Raw genomic sequence first — 24,771 nt, 5'->3', positions numbered from 1 at the left:
GCATGCTAACCAGATGCCATTCTTTCTAATGTGGCTCTAGAGCTATCAGGATAACCATAAGCTACATTAGCATTAAGCTAGCTTAGCATGCTAATCTCGTTAACATGTTTTTGTGTGCTTATTCTTACACTGAAGCCTCTCCTCTGCAGCTTTGAAATTTACGTCCTCTGAGTGGCGCAAGTTGTTAAACCATGTGTCATGAATCCCGAACCATTACGGTCGTGGGTTCGATTCCTGTGTGGCACATGTCCAGACTGAAGAGGTACTGTGGCCTTAAGTGGTGGAAAAGTTGTTTTAGTTCCACACATGATGTGTATCTGAGAAAGGATCTCCATAAATATAACATGCAGCAAATTTATATAAAACATCTTCATATTGAGTTCATTTTCACTTGTACTACTAAAACAGCTGTTTTTTTTTTTTTTCAAATTAAGCACACTTGTAGTGATTGTAATGAATAGCAATTGGACCAATTTTAGAGTCTCTAGGACCACCTCTATAGCGCCACCACCAGTTCAAAAATTCAAGGAAGGGCAGGAGAGGGGCAGAGGGGGCAGGAGAGGGGCAGGGGTCAGGAGAGGGGCAGGGATCAGGAGAGGGGCAGGGAGGGGAGTGATGGGGAGAGTTGCTGCTGCTTCAGGGCTTGGCCCCTGTATTGCTGCTTGCAGCTATATTTATTATTATTATTCTTCTTCCTCCTCTTGAAGTCTATGGCAGCCCTATGAACCATACATAGGAAAATGATGAAATTTGGCACACTTGTAGTGATGGTAATGAAAAGTAATTGTAGCAATTTTTGAGTCTCTAGGTCCAACTCTATAGCGCCACCAGCAGTTCAAAAATTCAACATTGAAATGGTTATAACTTTTGAACCCTTTGATCTAGAAAAATGAAACTTAGTACACCTGATTCATCTCATCATGCTGATTAGAACCAATATCTTACATTAAGACTCCGCCCATTACAGTAGTGGCCATTTTGAAAAGTACAGTATGCAGTTTTTTTGCTACTCCTCCTTCAAAATTGGTCTAATTTTGTCCAAACATGTACTCAAATGATCTTCGGACTGAGCCGCATAAAAGTACTGTCCCCGATTTTTTTTATTCTTCTCTGATCAAAAGTTATGACGTCGCAAACTTAACGAGGTCGACCCAAAATTGGTTCAGAAGCTATAGCTCGGCCAAACTTTGATCAATCGAAACGAAAATTGGTACACTTCATCGGAAGCATGATCTGAGGTTCCATGCCAAAGTTGGGAACAGCGCCACCTACGGGTCATGAGATATGGAAAATGCATATTTTGGCCAATAACTTATGAACAGTTTGTCAGAAAATTATAAACTTGGTGTCTATCGATTCCTTGGGTCATGACAAATCCGTGGATATCGATTTTGCCATGATGGGATGTACCACGTGTCCGCCATTTTGAATGATGTCATAATTTGCAATATCTTTTAAACTATTTGAAATTTCTTCACCAAATTTGGTATGGATCATCATTAGCATGGCCCGAAGGTACATGAGAAGTTTGATCACAGCGCCACCTAGTGTTCCAGAGATATCATTGTTTTTTGAAAAAACACTTATAACTTTTGCCAACATTGCTTGAAATTTGATTTCTTTATGTCAATATATTCCTTGGCTTATGCCGATTTCAACGATATCTCATATGTTATTTTTCAACAATGTGACTGGCCGCCATATTGGAGCGAATGTAAAACAGTTTTTTCGCTACTCCTCCTTCAAAATTGGTGTAATTTTGTCCAAATATGTACTCAAATGATCTTCGGACTGAGCCACATAAAAGTACTGTCCCCGATTTTTTTGCTCTACTGGAAAAAAAAAGTTATGATGTCGCAAACTTAACGAGGTCGACCCATAATTGGTTCAGAGGCTGTAACTTGTGAACAGTTTGTCACAAAATCATAAAATTGGTGTCTATCGATTCCTTGCGTCATGTCGAATCTGAGGATATCTATTTTGCCAGCATTGGATGTACCACATCATAAGCTATATTAGCATTAAGTTAGCTTAGCATGCTAATCTCGTTAACATGATTTTGTGTGCTCATTCACACACTGAAGCCTCTCCTCTGCAGCTTTGTAAAACATGTCCTCTGGGTGGCGCAAGTGGTTCAACCATGCGTCATGAATCCCGAACCATTGTGGTCGTGGGTTCGAGACCAGTGTGGGGCGACTTTGAAATTGTGTATAAAATAATAATTTAAATTCCTTCCGGCTCTGCACTGCTGTTGGTGCTTAAATGCTAGCTGTGCTGCTGTAATTGATGTGCTTACTGTGCTTGATGTACATTAAATTTCTGATGTTTTGCTCTTCTGGCTCCGCATTGCGCTACAGCGGCTGTTGCTTGCTCTGCCTTGCAGGGCTTGGCCCCGTATTGCTGCTTGCAGCTATATTTTATTATTGTTTCTGATTAGTAGCCTGTAGTTTTAATACTGTTTCTCTTTCACGGCTCAGTAGATTCATATAAGTATCAAATTGTCTCATCTGTGTCTCCTAAGAATTTTTGGGATACAAGTGTTGACCAATTAATGTGGATATAGCCTTGGAAGAATTTGATGAGAAATGTTTGAGATTGTATTGAGATCTCTGACTTTTGATTACAAACTTCCTTAGCAAATCTGAGCACAGAGTGAGACTGTGTTGAGATTTCGAATAAAACTACAGAGAAGAGTTTTTCTGAGTAAAAAGAGACTCAAGCTAAAGTCTCAATTTGATCTCCATTTAATCTCACTGATGTCTTTGAGAAACAAAGAGATATTAAAGAGAATTTCAAGAATTGCTTTACATTACTAGCCTAGATGTGAAAGATAGGAGCACATCTCAGAGAACTGAGGTGAGTGACAGTACACTAAAACACTAATATTTCCCAGCATGCACTCTGGCAGCGAGCCACAAGCCTTCACGCCAAGCAGACTAGAGAACTTTTAGTCCTTTTCCTCTCCTCCGTTCTTCCAGACCTCACTGCCTTTCTTCATTAATCTGTCCCTTTTCTTTTTCATCTGCTCTTGCTCTTTTCTTCACTTCTCCTCTGCTGTTCTCAAGACTGCCTATATTCATTACTTCAGCTGCCTCTGTTTTTCTCTTCAGCTAATGGAATAGTGTGACTGTGATTGTCAGTTGAAGTGACTGAACAGTGTTGGTGTTTTAGTAGGTGTATTTGAGGCCTTGAATGAAGCTTTTATCAGAAGGTTAAATGGTTCTTCAAGACAAACACGCCTCTTATGTCTGTTTTGATGCTGAAATCTCTATCTATCCTTACCTGCGTCTCTCTCTCTCACACACTTTCAGTGTCTATATATTCACTTTGTCACTTTTCGCTTAATCCACTAAAATCACCAGTTGTTTAAAAATAGATGAAGTTGGCAGTATTTTTGCAGATATAATTTTCAATATTTAATATTCAGTCTAGGGATGCAAAATATAATGAGTTGAGCTTTTTATTTTGACAGTGTATAGACTTTTCATGCTGGCCTTATCAACAGCTTATCACATTTTTAATATTGGTGCATCCCTAATTCAGACATTTTTAAATTTGTCTTAAGTGTCCAAATATTTTTTAACTCTCTGTATGTGTGCTGCAAGGCGTTGCTCCTCAACTTGAAGTGTTTTTGACCCACCTAATGTCCCCTATAATATCACCAAAGGTCAAATTATTGATATTTCAACTCAAACACATATGCACACACACACACACACACACACACACACACACACACACACACACACACACACACACACACACACACACACACACACACAGACACACACACACACAGACACACACACACAGACACACACACACACACACACACACACACACACACACACACACACACACACAAGATGATGGTGAGGTATTACAAACGCGTTTTTGAAGCGCTATCTTCAATGCACCAGGTCTAGTTCTAGTTTTGAACTTCTGCATGCAGCAGCTCAAAGGTCAGTGTCACAGAAGAGTGCCTGTGTGAGTGGAAGTCTGATATTTTAAAGCTCCCCAGGGTACCAGTTACAAGAATATTTTGATATTAATACTAAAATTAATTGAATATCTTTTTCTCTTTTTTTTCAGTTTGTAGAAATGAACAGTAGAGGCATTTAGTTATTTGGGTTTTGGGCTGCAGAAAAGATTGCATTTTATGCTAAAGCTGTAAAGTTGTTGAAATTGTTGTCATAATCGTCCATTTGAGATTGGACTATGGTGGAGGGAAATTTTGGTTATGTGTTGTGAAAAGGAGTTATTTATAAATGGACAGATGAAAGCATATGGCAGACTGGAAGGGACGGGATGGAATGCGTGAGCTAGTTGGAGGACCATATTGCCCTGAGGTTGTGATGCATTGTGGGAATCCTGCAGCATGCAATGAGACTCATGCAAGACTGAGCATGTGAAGGAGGAAACTGGTAAAGCTATCACTCCTGTTGGCGCATTTAGCACACACACACACACTTTCATTTACACAAACCTATTTCCTCTTTGTCTTTGGTTTCTTAGACTTTAAGTCTTTTGCCTGATTCTCAGGGCGGCAAGGTTTGGATGGTTAGCCCGTTTCAGTTAGCCCCTGCTGGTAGATGTCATAACAGCACCATCTAAATGCGAAGTGCGGCTATTCAAAAGTTGTTGTTTTCCCCCGTAAACAACATATAAATCACAAATATATTTTGAAGGCTTTTAAATGTGTGAAATGGACTAATGATTTTCCCTATCTGCTGTCTTGATAGTGTTGGATAGTCACAAGTAAAGGTCTGGGACTGGAAACATCTCTGTGGTGTCATCAACCAATCAGGGGTGCGTTTCCCAAAAGCATCCTTAGTCAACTATGGTTGCAAGTCCCATTGTTACTAACATAGTTCAACGATTTGGCGTTTCCTGAAACCTAGTTCCAATGAACATTCGAAAATAGCATTGCAACTTTTGTGGTTGGAATTACAGCTCTCTTTCAGTTCCATAATAATAGACATGTGATTAAGGTCATGCTCTTTGGCACAATAAGCAAGATAACATTCAGTGCATTCTATATCTTTCATGCCATTTAAAGTCCCCCTGAAGTCAATAATTGTATCTCTTAAAACTCATCTTTGATCACCAAAATGACATATTTTAATGTTTTTTCTTTGATAAATAATTGCTTTAAAATAGCTTGAATGTAACTCTACACCCTTGCCTCATCTAGTATACGCGGTTCTATGTATATGCAAATTAGCCCGTCTCCACTCACTCACACCAGCTCAGAGATCCACTCGTTGACTATCACACGTTGACGTGATTGGTTACAAGGTAATTTGTGAGGTCAGAAATACCAGCAATTTCAATTTCAAATTGTGTCTTTGGTTCACTGCAGTTTTAAGGAGTTTAAATACTCAGCAATGGTGTTGACTTATGAATGTGCACATGGTTAGTTTTAAAGCATATTAAAAACACTTAAAGACATATAAACAACATTAAAAGCTTGATTTTCACCACAGGGGGACTTTAAATACATATACATTTTAATCTTTTAGCTTGTTAACTATCAACTGCGTTATTAAAGAGTGTCCATGTGCATAAATGTGTAAGGTACAGTATGAAAAACCCGCAAACATCTAAAAATTACATTGTGGAGAAAGCTGCTGACCGAATGAAACGCATAGATAGTCTACCAAAGTACACCAATTGCATACTGGATGTTAACTTGATTCAAAAAATGAACTACTTTCTGTTGTTTTGTGTAAATTAACTATCATAATCTGACATTAATTGCAATCTTCAATCAATGAATTAGCAGAATCTATTACTTCACCTGCGCGTGATGTATTTAACGTCAGTCCTGTATCGTTCAACCAACGTGGTTTCTAAAGTTCCTGGTTAATGTCTTGAAGAACGCATCATACTGATAGTTAAGTTATATTGTTGTACGGAAAATGTAACCAGGAACCATGTAACCTGTTCTCTTCCGATTGGCTCTAGGATGAGTCACATGGCATTTATGGCTTAGATGATTGGCTCAAAATGTTCTGTGGTCCCATTCAAACTTCCTTTCCTGGGGGTTCTGCACTGCACTAGCAAAGCAACTGCCATAAATGAATGGAAATCTCAACGGATATGTTTATCCAGGTATCATAAACCTCCTTGGTACAAACACACTTTATAGCCTAAAGCTAATTCGTCTTTCTAATCTTCCTTTTCTTTAAGACAAGAAATGCGCTACAACCCATTTCTCTTTTCTCTCTCAGTTTTCCTTCGCTGAAAGGTATGTTCTCCTCTTGAGCCGTTATCTTTCTCTCTCACACACACACACACACACATTCAGGGAAATGCTTTGTCCTACTCAAAGGAGTTTTATGTAATTGCTCACTGTCACGGCCCAGGGGTTTTTACTTTACTTCTATTCTAATGTTGCTTCACCCTAGAGCCAAAAGTATTTATGAATTGCCAAAGATGACCACCTCTTTGTCCTCCAACAGTTCAGTATTTCGAATGCTTTTCCCCCTATACTCAAATAATTTAGTTTTGTTGGATGTGCTCACGCTCCATCGACCTCCTGCTCAGTGATGTTTCATTATGTGCATGAATTACAGGCATTTTATTGTTTCCTTATTTTGCCGTCCCGAGAAACCCACATGCCTTGTTTCATGGCACCTCTTCTCCTCCCACCATCCATAATTGATGAGAGAATATCTGTCTGTTTTTTAAACATGTGCTCTGCAGTTGCAGCAATATGGAAAAATTACTCTCTGATTCAACTCAGCAGTGGTTTATGGTGCTATCCTAAATGTTAAAAGTTATTGTGTATTTAAATCATTTTTATAATAAAAAAAATACATATACACATATATATATATATATACATATACATATATATACATATACATACATATATATATATATATATATATATATATATATATATATATATATATATATATATATATATATATATATATATATATATATATATATAAATGCATGGCACATTTAAACATTTATAATGATGGCAGTCGACTACACAACTGTTGATTGTATGGGTCCTGTAGAACTTTTAGTATTATTATTATTATATTTATGTATTGTCAAATTATTTGTCATTTTTTTACTATAAATACCATAATTTTGGTATTGACAAATGGATTTGTGATATTGTAAAGAATACCTATAAATCACTAAATGTGTCTAAAAAAAAATATATATATATATATTTTAATATATTTTAGTTAAAAATCTTGAAAAATATTTATTAAAAGGGTTAAAAAGTGCCAAAGTGCTCTCTGTAAAACAATTCATTTTGTTATTGAGTCTTATTAAAGATTTTTAAAGATTTTTTTTTTCTGTGAATGTTGTTTTATGCACTATAGTAACATGGAAATAGGAGCTTTTTAGTGTTTAGCGTGGACATCTCAGCTGTTTTTGACCTAATACATTTAAATTTTTCATCAGCAATCCATCGATTTTAGAATTTAGTCTTTTTGGACTGATTAGAATGTTTTCAGGACTGAAACAAACAGTATTACGTACAATTTACTGTAGCACATAATGCTCCTTTTACAAAATAAAGAAAAATCTATTTATGATGTAAAATGACTTCAGTGTTAGACTTAGCACAAATAACAGTCTCACAAGTGCATCTACAGCAACACCAGATGGTCCATTTATTATCTCACACACACGCTAACAAATACTCCGTTTACCAGCAACTGAATGAGTTTTGGGTTTGCTTGTCCTGGTTTAGCAGAAGGCTTTCTAGATCTCTTGGAGTCCTGTAAGAGATCCACAATCTGTCTGACAAGGACAGAATGCCTAGTGCACACGGTCACACCTGAATCAAGCTGTGCTTTCTATTCCTGAGTAGATCAACCGGAGCAGTTCGGAACACTGTGGCACGGATCAATGAACTTGTCTCTAATGTTAATGCAACGTCAGCACAACACTCAATATAGGAGTTGCAAAAGTTAAGTTTCTACATGGGCCCTAAAAAGTAATTGGAAACACAAAAAGAATAGTTCACCCAAAAATTTAAATATCATAATTTATGCCCACACATGTAATTCCAAACCTGCTTTTTTTTTTGGTTTTGCAGTGAAAAAAACAACTCAAAATAAAATATTCTGGATGTTTTGTTTTTTTATGCACAGTTGTTTGGACCCCAATTCCAGCCCCCAAATGTCTCACTTTTGAAAAAGGGTTAGCAAATATCCATGTCTGAGGGAAAGATACAATTTTAAAATGCTATATGTTTCTAGGCAATAGAGCACATCTACATGGTGAATGGCCTTGGGTTAACAAATCCAAGTGTGAAAAGGCGAAAAGTGTGACTTAGTACTTTTTGAGGCCATGCATGTACTATAGAGAAAAAAGGAAGGGGAATAGAAAGAGACACTTTTAACTTTCTACAGTATTGATCCAATAAAACCAATGATAGAGACAGACTGAGACAGAGGACAAGCACTGAAGAGTTTAAAAATCAAATGCCTCCTTCCCCCAAGTCAAGTGCGGTTTGGATAATTATACATCATAGAGAAATGCACAGAAGGTTGTTAACCAGTTTCAACCGCACACACACAGAGAGAGAGAGAGAGAGAGAGAGAGAGAGAGAGAAAGAGTGAGAAAGAGTTCCTGTGGGTTCTGTGCCCCATAGCCCATGTAATTGACGATAATGACGATCTGACATTCCCGACCCGTGAGATCTCTCACCTTGAGCAGAATTGGACTCCCAACCGCAATGCGGTCTCTCCACAACAGCACAAGTTTACGACCCGGCGCACAACTGATGTTTAAAAGTGAATTTTGTTTGAACACCAAGAAAGGGAGTCTGCTCGCACAGACTCTGAAAACAAATCTAGATTAGATGAAATCCTATACAGACGATTCATAGTTTGGCAATTCAGCTGAAAACACTGGTGCAGTGAAAGGAGAATATATAAAAACCTCTTTGCAGTGAAATAAAATGTGTGTGACTACAATCTTAAATTCAATAAATGTATGACTATTAAAAAAAAAAGTTAATATGCTTCAATTTCATTCCAAACCCATGTTGGTTTGTTATCTTCAGTGGAACAGAAAAATAGTTATTTTAGTGAATGTGCATGCTGCTCTTTTTCTGTAGAATGAAAATGAAAGGGGTTTTGGGCTGTCAAAAAAAAAGAAAAGAAAAAAAAAACAATTAAATTGTCATAAAAGTGGTTCATATGATTTGTATGTTCTGAAGACATATAGCTCTGTGACAAAAATGTTAGTCTTTACTTAACATTCATGTTGTGTATGGCAAAAATATGTCATGTTGAGGTCATTGATCATTATGAAATCAAAAATTTTGCCTTTTCACACTTTTATTTAGAGAAGATTCTCAACCACAGATCTATATAAACGTCTGGATTGCTCAAACTGCAGGCATCCTTGACATACAGCCAAAACATTGACCTAAAATCACCTGATTTGCAGCGAATCAGTCGCACTTGAATAGTTTTTAAGATAAATGTATACATTAATTGATACAGGTTATCTGTAATGTTTATTGTCTTTTCGGGCAGGATAAGCGATCTTCAAGATGGGTGTGTCTACTGCACTGTTTATTAAGCATAAACATATATCTGGGATTATTAACAGAAATTTATTCGAATATACATTAAATATTACAATACATACAATCCCCCTATTACTAAATTGCACTATACTATATTAAAAAGGTTTACCATGCATGCATCATCTTGTTCGGAGCGACAGTATAAATGCTTGAAAATAAAGCTTTGTATCTTTAAATCCATACGCAGTCAGCACCAGTTCTATGAATTATTTGTGAAGGGTGTATATTATTTCCTGATGTCTTTTTGTTGACCAAGACTCTTTTCAGATTTTGAAAACCATTAAAAAGCCGGTCAGCTCAGTTCACGACTGAGGTCATGACAGTCTGTATATGAATGAAGTCTTATTTGTATACATTGTTGAGCTAATTATTAATTTAAGCAACATTTATATTTACTGCTTCAAAATGCATGCTGTTAATGAGAACACTGTTGAGTCATTTGCAGTTACTGTACGAATAAAAACAGTATTATATAACACAACATAATTACATAACCACAGTGAATAACTGTACATGACAAATTAAGTTGAATGCGCATGCCTTACAAATCATAAATCTGTATTCAGATTTCAGAAGAATCATTTTGACATTTGTAACATAAATGCTGAGGTGTCTCGTTCTTTAGCTGATCTGATATTGAAGATGAATGTAACTTCCAGAAACTTAAAGTGTTCAAATTTCAAGAATTGTATGTAAAATGAAAAAATAAATAAAAAGGAAGTAGTTATTGAGGGAGGTTTTTGTCTTTATTGTATGATCTTTAGCTTTTCTATTAAGTTAGAATATTTTAATTTACTAATAATGTATTAATATACATTTTATTGATAATAATGTAAATGCGTTAAGTCATTCTATGGCCACTAATATAGAGGAGACTAAAAGCCCCACTTAAAAAAGAAAAAAGATTTTTGCTGCTTGTTTAATTTACTTAATTAAAATGAGCTACTGCAACACAATTCTTTAACATTTTGACATAACTTAATTTCATGTTCATTCCATTTAATTGTTTTAAATGGAAGTTCATTTAATCAATTTGTTTTTGGACTTGATTAATAATTTTTGTTGTTGAAAGTCACCAGTAGGTTTCTAGCTCCCAATATGCTTTGTGTGGGACTGGATTGGGAGTGAAAAAGGTTAAATTAAGTCTAATTGCCTGCTTGTTTTAAGGAAGATCATTAAAGTATTAGTTATGTTGCAGTTGCAGTTTGTGGTTACCACTGTTTTGAAGAGTGGAGCTTGAGCTTAGTTTGATGTCCAATACCTGAAAACTACGATGCATATTGCATTAACAGCAAATACTGTGCATTAGTACATTACATATAGTAAAAAAAAGTTAGCTAAGCTAGCTAGCAGTTAATACGCCACAGCTCCGTGTACACATTGTGGGATGGAAGGGGAAGTATTTGGGATTCAGTGCACACTACAGGCAATGATGGATTGTACTGATGAACCTGATTCACTCTGTCGACTTCACTTTACCTCTTTGTCCTATTCTTCGCCAGTGAGAGGAGCAAAATGTGACTAAACCCAACAGCTTTATGAATTCAGACTTCCTAAGGTCTCGGCAAACACAGACGTTTCTCTAGACGATCATTCCATCCGTCTTTCTCAGATTGCTTGACAGCCTTTTCGTATGGCCATCAGCTGATGTGAAGAGAAATGAGTTTCGGATGGTCTCTCTTTTTCTGTCGTGAAGTTTGTCTCTACTCCCTGAATGCAGACTTTTAAATCAATCTGGTTTTGGCTTATTTCCATCGGTTCTTCTCTGAGGAGCAAATGATTAACTAAAGCATTAGAGGTTTTCAATATTTCATAATAACTGTTCGTGATAGAGTTTGTGTGTGTGTGTTTTATCCTCCTGGGACCCAGTAATTTATTTTTATTTACTGTAGTGCACATTTGTTTTGAGTGAATTCCTCTGAAAGCATATAAGCCGTAGTTCATTATCTGAATTGGTGCATATTAAAGAGGCAATTCTGGGCTGTGTGTGTGTGTGTGTGTGTGTGTGTGTGTGTGTGTGTGTGTGTGTGTGTGTGTGTGTGTGTGTGTGTGTGCGTGTGTGTGTACAGTACATATCTATATGTCTGTGTGTAAATACACTGCTGTTGGGGTCAGTAAGTTTTTGTTTCCCAAAAGAAATTAATACTTTTATTCAGCAAGGATGCATTATTAAATTGATTAAAAGTGACAGTAAATACATTTATACTATTACAAAAGAGTTGTGTTTCAAAGTAGTCCTGTTCTTTTTACCTTTCTATTCATCAAAGAATCCTGAAAAAAAGAAAATGCATCTCAAGTTTCTAAAATAAAAATTAAGCAGCACAACTGTTTTCAACATTGATAATAATAAATAAAAAATCTCGACATATTGGTATGATTTCTGAAGGATCATGTGACACAGAATTAAAGATAATCATTAAAAATTCTGCAGAGAATTTGTCTGTCTATATGTGTGTCTACAGTGAGTGTTACTTATTTATTTATGTTGTTGGAATGTGTTTCGTATGCTCCAAAAAGAAGGTTAAACGGATTGTGGTTTTAGAGTAAAGTCAGATCTCTTGATGGACCCTAAAAAGCCTTTTCACCAGCTTTCACTGGTGTCCTTCCTCAGATTTACCCTCGGCTACAAATATATTGTTTCCATCCCTCCATTCAGAGCGTTAATAGACTCACAAAGCTGTTTTCTCTAATGGATTGTTGTGGCTTTTGTATTTGCTCACATGCGGCTGTGTTTTATTAAGTTCATGGATCACTGAGCATACTGTAATATAAAACTCCTTCTGGGTCAAGCAGGATATGTGTCTATACAAATTTCTTATTCATGGTCTTCATCTTGTGCGTGCAAGGATTTAGATGGAGAGAGCTGTGTTGTTAGATGAAGCATGTTGACCCTTTTCAACACGAGAGCCTAAAGCACGGCATCTTTTCTCTTATCTTGTGAACAACAATTTTTACTTGCTTTTTTATTTAAGCAGCATCACAAAAGAAAACGTGCTGTTGAACTGCTGTGGTTGCAGCCATCACAGCCATGCTATAGTACAGCGTGACTAAAGGTGCATTCCGATTCGCATTTTTGTGCACTATTCTAAGTTGTTTTGTAGTATTAGTGTAGATGTTGCCTTACTTCTTTGTAAGATGTTCATTAGGTTTTTTTTTGGCACAGATACTGATAATGAAATTGAGCAACATAGTGTTCCTTACATAATTTCAGAAGAGTTTGCTTTCTAGATGTTCTTGTTGCAGATGCTGCTGTGACATTTATGCTGCATTACATGGACTATTAAGTGCTTTAACATTATTTGAACAATATTAGATTGTTTAATATAAAAAAAACACACATGTTAAAGGATAATTCCAGTATTTAGCACTTTGAGTCTCTTTTCTGGTTTGTTCTGGATGAGTGGTGGGCACAGAAATTTTGACGATGGGTCCTGTCTCGACTTTTTGACTCGTTTAGAATCGCCTTTGACCGCTTCAGAGTGGCTGGCTACGGGCATGCACGAACATGTCCTTAAAACAACCCTTAACGTTCGTTTTCAAAACTGTGCAACTCACCGAGTGGTTAGTGGTGTTCGTTGATGTTCCAAAACAAGTAGCGTAGCGAAATACAGTTTCTGTCGTGTTTTATTTGGCATTTTGTACAATCCCACTGATTTCTGTTGGAGGACTCATTGCTCGTTGATATTACTGCGCTTCAGACTCAAATATCGAGCGGAAGTTTAAATGCGGTTGTGAGGTATCTGAAAAAAATAGTTCCACTATAGCAAATAACACGGATTTAAATCATACATTGCGCCGATATATTTGTTTTTAATCATCAACGAACACCACTAACCACTCGGTGAGTTGCACAGTTTTGAAAACGAACGTTAAGGGTTCTTAACGAACGTTATGTTCGTGCATGCCCGTAGCCAGCCACTCTGAAGCAGTCAAAGGCGATTCTAAACGAGTCAAAAAGTCGAGACAGGACCCATCGTCAAAATTTCTGTGTCCACCACTCTAGTTCATCCAAAACAAACCAGAAAAGAGACTCAAAGTGCTAAATACCGGAATTATCCTTTAAAGAAATATTTATAGAAAACTAAGCAACATATTTAGTATTGGAAAGTTTTAACAAACATGATTATTAGGGCCCAAGCCCTGAAAGGGCGAAGGCCCTATTGTTTTCGTAAGGATTTTTATTTATTTTTTTTCATTATATTTTTTTTTGCCTTTTTGACACTTTTGGGGCCCTTAACATGCTCAAAAACTCTTGAAACTTTGCACACAGGTCAGAACCTGCGGCCATCAGGGCCGGGCTGAAGCTGGTACCCGGGCGTGGCAGAGGGGCTCGACAGCGCCCCCTGGAATGGGCTCCAAAATCTTGGTCCATATATCAAACACGCTTGCATGTAATAATATGAAACTCGGTACACATATAGATCTCATCGGGCCGAACAACTTTCGTGCTCTAAGTTTTACAAAAGCACAACAGGAAGTCGGTTATTATACGTTGTTTGGAAAACACATACAATGGAATGTGAAATCAGAATCAGAATCAGAATCAGAATCAGAAAGAGCTTTATTGCCAAGTATGCTTGCGCATACGAGGAATTTGTCTTGGTGACAGCTTCCAGTACACATACAATATAAAGTGACAAGACAAGTGACAAGTAACATAGGTATAAATAAAAAATAGAAAAAATAAAAATAAAATAAAAATAAAAGATTATAAATTATAAATATATATAAAGTTATAAGGTGCTATAATGAAATGTCTGAGGGAAGTATTGCACATGTTTGTTCCACAGTAGGGGAACATTAAGTGTTCATGAGGTAGATGGCCTGGGGAAAGAAACTTTTCCTGTGTCTGGTTGTTTTTGTGCTCGGTGCTCTGTAGCGTCGACCAGACGGTAACAGTTCAAACAGAAAGTGTGCTGGGTGTGACGGGTCCAGAGTGATTTTGCGAGCCCTTTTACTCACTCTGGATGAGTGCAGTACTTTGAGTGTGGGAAGGGTAGTGCCAGTGATTCGCTCAGCAGTCCGAACTATCCGCTGTAGTCTACGGAGGTCGGTTTTGGTAGCAGAGCCGAACCAGACGGTGATGGAAGTGCAGAGGATGGACTGGATGACAGCTGAGTAGAACTGTACGAGCAGCTCCTGTGGCAGGTTGAATTTCCTCAGCTGACGCAGGAAGTACAGTCTCTGTTGGGCTTTCTTCACAATAGAGTCTATGTGAGTGTCCCACTTCAGATCCTGAGAGATGGTGGTGCCCAGGAACCTGAATGACTCTACTGCAGTCACAGTTCTGTCCATGATGGTGAGTGAAGGGAGTGCAGGGGGGTTTCTCCTGAAGTCCACGATCATCTCCACTGTTTTGAGCGTGTTCAGCTCCAGGTTGTTATAACTGCACCAAAGAGCCAGCTGCTCCACCTCCTGTCTGTACGCAGACTCGTCACCGTTCCGGATGAGTCCGATAACAGTAGTGTCGTCCGCAAACTTCAGGAGCTTGACAGAGGTGTCTTTAGAGGTGCAGTCATTTGTGTACAGGGAGAAGAGCAGTGGTGAGAGAACACATCCCTGTGGAGCACCGGTGCTGATGGTGCGGCTGTCGGACGTGATTTTGCCCATTCTGACTAGCTGTTGTCTGTCTGTCAGAAAGCTGGTGATCCATTGACAGATGGAGCTAGGGACAGAGAGCTGGGTCAGTTTGGTCTGGAGCAGTGATGGGACGATGGTGTTGAAGGCAGAACTAAAGTCCACGAACAGAATCCTTGCATAGGTCCCTGGTTTGTCCAGATGTTGTAGGGTGTAATGCAGTCCCATATTGACCACATCATCCACAGACCGGTTTGCTCTGTAGGCAAACTGCAGGGGGTCCAGCAAGGGTCCAGTGATGTCCTTCAGATATGCTAACACCAGTCTTTCGAATGACTTCATGGCCACAGATGTTAAGGCAACAGGTCTGTAGTCATTGAGTCCTGTGATCTTTGGTTTCTTCGGGATTGGGATGATGGTGGAGCGTTTAAAGCAGAAAGGGACTTTGCACTGCTCCAGTGATCTGTTGAAGATCAGTGAGAAGATAGAGGCCAGCTGGTCAGCGCAGGTTTTCAGACAGGCTGGTGAAACACCGTCTGGGCCTGGTGCTTTCCTTCTCTTCTGTTTCCTGAAGATCTGACGCACATTATCCTCACTGATCTGAAGTGCAGGGGGGGAGGGGAGGGGGATGGCTGGAGGTGTTGATGGCTGTGTAGAGAGATGGTCAGGGCGGGTATGGGGTGTCTGATCGGGGGTCTCAAATCTACAGTAAAAGACAAATACTCCTCCTAGGGAATTCATCCGATCGCCACCAAACTCGGTGTGAATGAAGTCAAGACATTGATGAATTCTTGCGAACAGATTTTTGATATCTCGAACGGTTTGGCCGTGGCGAGGAAACGAATTTATGGCGAATAATGGGACACAGGAAGTGTGTTATAACTTCTGCATGCATTATCTGATCTTGCTGAAACTTCAGCAGTGTGTTCGTTGTAAGAGGCCGATCACATGGATGTGACATTTGTGAGTCAAAGTTATAGCGCCACCAACTGGCAACAGGAAGTGTGTCACTTTCAAAATGCTTTAAAATCACTCTCTTATTTTTACCCGATTTGCTTAAAACTTTATGTGTATAATGTAGACACACGGCAGATGTAGACCTGTGAAAGGATTATTGATATCTTAGATACTGTTGCCGTGGCAACGCATCAAACTTTAATATTCTTTTCGGATGCTTTTGAGACTCTTCACATGCTTGAAAATGCATGAAACTCGACAGACACATCACATTTATTATCCAGTAGACGTGCAAAGTTTCAGAAACGAGCGTGGTGGAATGGCTCAGTAGCGCCACCTTTAGTCAAAAATGGGGCAACTTTCTAATTTACAGTCATTACCTCAGATCAACAGGAAGTCAGATATTTTGGTTTGAATGTGGATTTTCTGGAGAATTTTCTCTCTCTCTCTGTGTGTCTGTGTGTGTGTGTGGGGGGGAGGGGGATTTGTCTATTCCATTTAATCTTTGTTTTTCAAGGTTTCAGGGGCTTTTGGGGCCCTTAGCGTGCTCAAAAACTCTTGAAACTTTTCACACAGGTCAGAACCTGTGGTCATCAGAGCCGGGCTGAAGCTGGTACCCGGGCGTGACAGTGGGGCTCAACAGCGCACCCTTGGACACGGTCTGAAAACTTGGTCCATATATCAAACACGCTTGCATGAATTAATATGAAACTCGGTACACATATAGAACTCATCGGGCCAAACAACTTCCGCACTCTAAGTTATTAGCTCCGCCCAACAGGAAGTTGGCTATTATGGGTTGTTTGAAAAACGCATGCTGTGGAATTTGATGTACTCATCCTAGAGAATTCATCCAATCGCCTCCAAACTCGGTCAGCATGAAGTCAAGACATTGAGAATGCTAAATTGCGGACGGATTTTTGATATCTCGAACGGTTTGGCCGTGGCGAGGAAATTAATTTATGGCGAGAAAAGAGAAACACAAAGTAATATAACTTCTGCATACGTTAACTGATCTTGATGAAACTTCAGCAGTGCGTTTGTGCTTCAGCAGGCTGATCAGATGGATGTAACTATTGTGAGTCAAAGTTATAGCGCCACCAACTGGCAGCAGGAAGTGTGTCATTTCAAAATGCTTTTGACCGCACTGACATGGATAATGGTGCAGAGCGAGCATTTTCAATGAATTCCTATGGAAGTAGGAATGAACTAAAAAACGTTCGCTCTTCTCTGCCCGTTCCTCGCCGTGGACGCACACCATATATATATATATATATATATATATATATATATATATTTTTTTTTTTTTTTTTTTTTTTTTTGGTTACATACATATAATGTATATATATTTATATATATATATATATATATATATATATATATATATATAGCTGCGAGCAGCGATGGGGGGCCCAAGCCGGTGACACCGCCACCCCGGTGGCTTTAGTGTAACTAAAGGCACCAGGGTGGCAGTGCCACCGGCTTGGGCCCGCAATTATTCTTATCGCTGTTTTCATTTTCTTTTAATAGAATTGTAGTGTTTTTAAATGAGTGTGATTTATGTTACAGTCCCGTTTACGTCTGCCTCCATAATTGTGTTTTATGTTTGCACCATGTAATTCACTGTCTGCATGGTCTGAAAACATTGACTCTCCCAAAGCACATAAAAAATTCATGAAGTATCTATCGTGAAGTATATGCACTTAAAAAAACCGCAGCCGATCAATTTTAAAAGAAAGATGGAGAGAATCGCCTCTAAGAGAGAAGACTCTGGCACTGCTGCAGACCTTCACGCTTGTTTGTGAAGGTCCTCAAACTTAACCTTGCTTAACTTTACAAAATGTGTTTTTTCCAGCAACATTTTCACTGCTATTTGTTGTTGATGCTTGTGATTTCTCCTTTTTCCTTCATGATTTTTCTTTTATGTTTCTTATTCTCTCTTGATCTCTGAGACAGTATGAATAAAAAGCGTTTGTGTGTGTGCGATTGTGTTTCTGTCACTGAATACTGTATTCCCATTACAAAGCTGCCTGAGGCATCCGGTTATGAACCAGTCGCTCTGTGTTATGTTTTTGCCTGCATTGCGTGTGAATGTCTGAGTGAAAGAGAATTTAGAACGTTCCTTTTAGTTTGTTGTATTTTAGATTCTATTTTATTCAATGAGCTTGACTACAGCATGATCACATGATCAGTATTTTTGACATCCATAGTCTTAGCTAATCAACAGGCTGGTTTGAGCCCAGGTGGGCAGGTCTTGTCTGATCTGATGTGGTTTGGTCTGTTCTCTGTTGGCATTTTTCATTGTCAGCCTCAGTGTACGTCAGAGCGAGTAGGGCTCTGTAAAATACCAACTCAACTGTTTGAAAAGCATCTCACTACTCTTCACGCTCTGTTCCTCTCTAGTGCCAGACTGTCTTTTCCTCTCTTTCTCATGCACTCAGTGCCTTTGATGTCTCTCTAGCTCTCCCTCCTTATTCACTTATTCGCTGCTTCTCCTCCCCTCGTTGTGTCTTCAGTGAGGCTTTAGGGTGTTTCCATCTGTTCCTCAGTTCAGTAGTCAGCGCACTGCCCAGGGAGTCACCAGTTCTTGTGCACTGAAACCATCCCTATTTATTAGGATAACTATAAAGATATTGTTCTAAAAATCATTCTCAATATTAAAGAATAGCAGAGTTCACACCACAGCTATAACGATAACGGCACAGAGAAACAATATCGTTGGAATCACTTTCAGAGCGATTTACGAGAACATTCATTAAGTACAAAGTACATCGTAAGGAAGCTCCATGTTCTCAGAATGTTGTTCTAAGAACGTTTTCTCTCAACATTACGAGAACATTCATCAAGTACAAATTAAACCATGGGCGTATCATGGACGTTGCACTCAGAACGTTATATGATAACATTATGACAACATTCAGCAAATAAAATAACATTAAAAGGACTTTTCCCGAGAATGTTATTCTAAGAACGTTTTCTCTCAACATTACGAGAAAGTATATTAACTGTTAACAACATTATAAGAATGTTCCATAAACATTATTTTAAGAATGTTTTGTCCTTACATTTACATAACTTTGAAAGAACGTTAGTGAAATTTATGGGAACGTTCCGTTAGCTGGGATTGCATTTGCCCTGCAGAGTGCAGACATACTTGTAAGTGCCACAGTGAGTTAAAAACAACTATAATGAGGTTTTGACTGAGACCAGAGGTCAAATGTATTTCAGATCAGGGCATTAAGGGCAGCTCTCCACATGGCAGACATAACCGTGGCTGGCATTGTAGATTCCTCCCTCCCTTTGATCTCCGTCTCTGGCAATCTTGACATTCCCTGGCCCTGCTGCCAGCGGGGCTCATGAGGGTTGACAGTTACGCCCAGCGATGCTGCAGGATTAGAGATGATTCTCCAAGGCCCCGGGGTCTCTCCGAGCCACAAGGAGAGAAAGACAGAGAGAGATAAAATTAGCCCCCGGGAAGGGGAACTGGAGACTTTGAGGTGGGAGGAAAGGGGAAAGCCTTACAAGAAGAACGGCATCTTCTGGGAAACAAACAGCGTGAGACATGAAAAACACAAGGAAGAAAAAGTCTTCTAGAGGGCTTGTAGCACCATCCCTTGCAGATATAGAGTTAGTGCTATACATGCTACTGAGACATATCCTACATCCTAATTCACACACTAATCTATCCTCTCTTGCAAGAAAATATTGTGTTTTGACACTATAGTATTTCTTTATACATACCCCTTTGAGGGCTTGAAATACTGTTTGCATGTTACCGTATAGCCTCTAAGAGGACAAAAAGAGATTTTGATTTCAATTGTTAAGAAGAGAGTGAAGAGGAGTGGATGAGGGTGGAAACAGAGAATCATTAAAGAGAGATGCATGTCAAGAGACTGATGGGAGGGTGAAGAGAGATATCAAAGAGGGCCGATGCCATCTCTGAGAGGGGTGTGAAAATTAGGATATAACATCAGATATAACCCATGCAGTGTTGGGCCAGATCTGGCCCACATCTGGTACATGTGGATTCCACGCGTACCAGATGTGGGCCGGATCTGGGCCGACACTATGTTGCTGTCTGAAGAGTGAGGAAGAGGTTTGTGTTGTGCAAGATCCCCCTTCCTCAGTACCTGATAAGAGACCTTCATGATGAAGCTAGTTTGACTAAATTTGGTCAGCTAACTGAAAACAAAGAAAGGAAAGTGTTTAATTTTAGCTTTGGTATTATAATGTGATATGTCATTTGAAAGACATTAATTAACATATTTGTGTGATTTAGAATAAACAGCAAATTAAACAGCTAACAGCTGACCCTACCAAAATTTATTTTACCTGTCTTCAATGTTTTGCTAATTAAACATCTCTGTGTTTTGTTGGTTGCTGTATTAGCTTGTTTGGCTTTGCCAGCGCAGCTGACATCCACATTAGACCTTCACATGCATTGACCAGATAGATCTCGCTGTATCAAACGTCTTTGAGGAAAGTCAGCAGCCGCGCTGCGCTCCAGTCAGCAGAGCTGAAGCTTGTTTTTGCCCAAGCTGACCTCCAACTGATCCAGATCAATGGAACGAGGAGCCAGCTGAAAGCAAAAAATACAATCTGTACTTTCACTGCACACCTGCACATACCCATACTGCCGGGTATGGGGAAAATGACACTGAGGAGGGTTTTTTTTTTTTTACTATGGGCGGGTGAAGGACTAACAATCGGTCGAGGTAAAGTAGAAAGAAGCTGAGAGGACTGCTAAAAACTGCTTTTAAATGATTACGCCAGTCTGACCGTGACTTGTGTGGAAATTATCACCTTACTCTTAAAAAGATAGTTCATCCAAAAATGAAAGTCATTATTCACTCACTTTCATGTCATTCCAAACCACTATTATATTATTGAAAAAAGAAAAAGAAAAAAATTATTTTATTTCAGCTAGTTGCAAAGGCAACATTTCTCATTTTTGATTAGGCCAACTAAAATAACTAAAACTAATGAATAAAAATACCACATATGACTTGTGCATTATAAACTGTAGTCTCCGCATGTAAAGTCATAGTTTTGTATGAGGAACAGACTAAAAATTAAAGAATTATTCACTCAAATTCCATTCGCATGATTTAAATATGCACATTTACAATTGGTTATGAGATGACTGAATGTTCATTTTTGGGTGACTGTCCCTTTAAAAACCCTTAAGAACTAAGCAGTACAGTTACTATCAAAGACTAAACTGTGAGTCATCTGCTTAGGAAGCGTTTGGTGAATGTGTGCTAATTAAAAAAGTATTTCCAGCTAAAGTCATCTTTGATTATGGTCTCCGTGGATCAGCTGTTGGCTTGGACTGAAGCTAATGATGCAAAGACAATCTCTGGATGACTGTTTGAAATAAGTATATCTGATAGTCATAATATCTCAGTCGGATGTTAATTTCACCTCATTTTTTTTTTTACCTTACTTTATGAAGGGATATATAGAAAGAGAATGGTAATGAACACTGTAGCCATCATGTGTGTGGAATCACTTAAGGACTGTAGGCATTTTGCAGGATGCACTCTTAAAAATATAGGTTCTTTATTGGCATCGATAATTCCATGGAGAATCTTTAACATCCATGGAACAAAAGGTTCTTTAGATTATTAAAATGTTCTTCACACTAAAACAAAAATGGTTCTATTAAGAACTGATCACTGAAAGGTTCTTTTTGGAACACAAAATGGATCTTCTCTGCGAAAACCTCTTTTGAAACCTTTATTTTTGAGAGTGTATGATGGTAGATATAGAAGCCTCCGAGATGTTTTCCTCTCTGATCTGGAGTTGGACCTGAGCTGTGTGGTTTCAAAGAATCACACACGTCAGATGTTTGGCATTCTCTCACCCCTCAACACACGTTCATAATTTATGAGTTTTTGAAGGCCTTTTATCCATTCCTTCTCTTCATGATATCTAATGCATTGTTTCACTGTGTATTGCTTTTCTACTATACAGTATCACTGTTTTTTTTTTTCTCTGTCTCTTTTTGCAGTTGTAGAAATGGCGATGAACAGCATCCTCAACCCTGATGACATTAAGAAGGCACTGGATGCATTTAAAGGTGAATATGATCCACCTTGTCATCCAAAATTCACCATTTGTGTTTTACAAAAGAAAGAAAGACATATGAGTTGGAAAAAAATGAGGGTGAGGAAATGATGATTTTCGAGCAAATTATTTGTAGTTTCCAGACAAAACATCAGTGATTCTCTCTGTGTTTCGATCTTCTCATCTTCTCGCAGCCGTCGGCTCATTCGACCACAAGAGGTTTTTTGAGATTGTTGGACTGAAGGCGAAGTCGGCTGATGAGGTGAAGAAGGCTTTCCATGTCCTGGACGCCGACAATAGCGGCTTTATAGAGGAAGAGGAACTTAAGTAAGATTTGCACAATTTCTATGCTACAAAAAACAAACAAACATGTTTTCTTGTAACCAATTAACCCCCCATGCCAGGTTGCACCGATGGACAATGATATCGCGTATCGTCGATAGCCAGACGAGATACTGTCAAAAGCATCAGCTATCAGCCATATCAAGGGATTTGCGCTACACCACTGCTTGTAACCTGTAACATTTGTAATTGAAACTCTCTGGATAAAGGTGAGCACACAAGAGGTTTGAAAGGTGTTCGACTCGCTCTGTTTGCTCTCTGCAGGTTTGTTCTGAAGGGTTTCGCTACTGACGGGAGAGACCTGACTGATAAGGAGACCAAAGCATTCCTGCAGGCTGCGGACAAAGATGGAGATGGAAAGATTGGAGCAGAAGGTAAAGTGAAAGGAATATACCATATCTGTTATCTGATTGATAGTTTATATTTTTTTAGCAAGTAAAAGCCTTCTAGTGTTATTCTAAAAATGTCCCCCTTCAAGTTATGTTACACACGTTCAATTGCTGTCAAATCTTTAATGATTTTTAAAAAGCAAACATAAGATTAACTTTTATTTTGTTAGCAATATTTCCAAATAAACAGTTACTTGACTAAAGCAACCTAGGTTTACCTGATTATATATATATTTTTTAAGAAAAATCATGTTAAAATGTGAGAATCAAATATGATACATCAGGCTTTTTAGGAATGGCTTTTTTTCTCAATCATAATTGTATTGTATTGCATTGCATTATATGTTTTGCCCTCACAATAAAAACTAGAGATTTGGTCATAAACTGATGTTTAAATATTACTTTTATGCAAGAATTCTGCTATAATGTTTTAAAAATCTCATTGATTTACATTACAAGCTATTAGAATTTCATCTTACTTTTGGCAATATAAATATCATCAACCAAATTCCATATTTTTTGCTTAGACTTTTTCTTTCAAGTATAAGCTCAATTTTCTTATTACGACACAAATAGTATAGTACTATACTATACTATACTTTATGAGCCATAAAAGTCTGTTGTATCAAATATGATACTCAACAAAAAACACATTCAACATTTTTATGTTTTATCAAATATTTAATAATCTGTTCCATTTTTTAAATATATAAATAATAAAAATAGATTTTTCTGACTATTATTTCATAAGTCAGGCTGGTTACACTTTATTTTAAGGTGTCATTGTTAAAGTGTAATTATATATTTAAGTACTGAGTACTATTTAAGTACTCATTTCGCCAATATCTGTTGAAACTTCATATGGATGCACACAAACTGACAACTGACTAGATTTTAAAATTATTGTCGCAATTTCTTTTGTATTTTTTTTATTGCACTTACAACAATTTTAGTCACAGTCTAGAGCCCTTAAAGGCATGATACTTAAACAACATTATGTACCTTTTTCATCGAAAACTACTAATAGTTTCTAATCTCTTTTTGTTTCAGAGTTTGCTGCTCTGGTTCGTGAATAAGTGATACAGACTCTTGGCCTGTTCATAGGCCTACCTCATGACCCCTTGACCTTGACCTCAGCCTAAAATGCCCCTGAAGCACAGTCGCACATACACACTCACTTAAGCCCCAGGTATACTTCGTTTTCCGTGTTCCGCGTTCCGCTCGTGAGTGCACAAGCCTTTGAAAGTATACTCCTTTAGCAGTGAACGTGGAAAGACGTGTTCAGCGCACATCACACATCTAGTGGACTTTGCTTTCAGGCGCTCAACACGCAACGGTCACAAAAATTGGGCTGTCCGTGGACAGTGTGCGGACCCTCCTGATGACGAAAATTACGTCACGCAGGCAGTGCGCGGACCGTTGCGGAACGTGGAAGACTGAAGTATACTTTGGGCTTCGCACACATGCTTGCACACCCAATCCTGAAGACATCACCAACACACATACACAAATCTCCCACCATCATGCTATTTATTTTCCTTTTTATACAAAAGTGAGTGTTTCTGCTATTGTGTAGATCGAGACCTTTAACTGGGAAAGCCTCATGCCGTCAACATGTAGATATAATAGAAAAGAAAACAACATACTCTCCATCTTAATTTTCCTTGAATCTCTCCCATTGATCTTTCTCTCCACTGCCCCCCACCTTCCCTCCAAACTCTCTCCATCTCTCTGGTAACAAGCCTCTGTGAAACACACCAAAAGAAGAAAGAGGTCAAGTTGTGAAAGAAAAGAAAATAAAGAGCCAATGCCTGAAGAGTTCCAGTGTGAAATAAATCTTTTTGTGTTCTCTCTTTTCTT

The 24,771-nt window shown here is 38.4% G+C and overlaps 1 protein-coding gene across 2 annotated transcripts in view; it reads left to right on the top strand.

The window, feature by feature from the left end:
- Positions 1-24,727, top strand: part of pvalb6 (parvalbumin 6) — a 44,343-nt gene extending 19,616 nt beyond the window's left edge. For both annotated transcript variants that reach the window (XM_084124481.1, XM_084124482.1), the window contains 4 exons: positions 22,125-22,193; positions 22,375-22,507; positions 22,787-22,896; positions 23,962-24,727. In XM_084124481.1, the coding sequence (XP_083980607.1) occupies positions 22,133-22,193; positions 22,375-22,507; positions 22,787-22,896; positions 23,962-23,987 (330 nt within the window). In that variant the 5' untranslated portion in view covers positions 22,125-22,132 and the 3' untranslated portion in view covers positions 23,988-24,727. The remainder of the gene's footprint in view (positions 1-22,124; positions 22,194-22,374; positions 22,508-22,786; positions 22,897-23,961) is intronic.
- The last annotated feature ends 44 nt before the right edge of the window (positions 24,728-24,771 follow it).

The sequence above is a fragment of the Abramis brama genome (assembly GCF_963993115.1).
Source record: "Abramis brama genome assembly, chromosome: 1".
Lineage (NCBI taxonomy): Eukaryota > Metazoa > Chordata > Actinopteri > Cypriniformes > Leuciscidae > Abramis > Abramis brama.
This window is presented reverse-complemented; position numbering and strand designations above follow the sequence as displayed.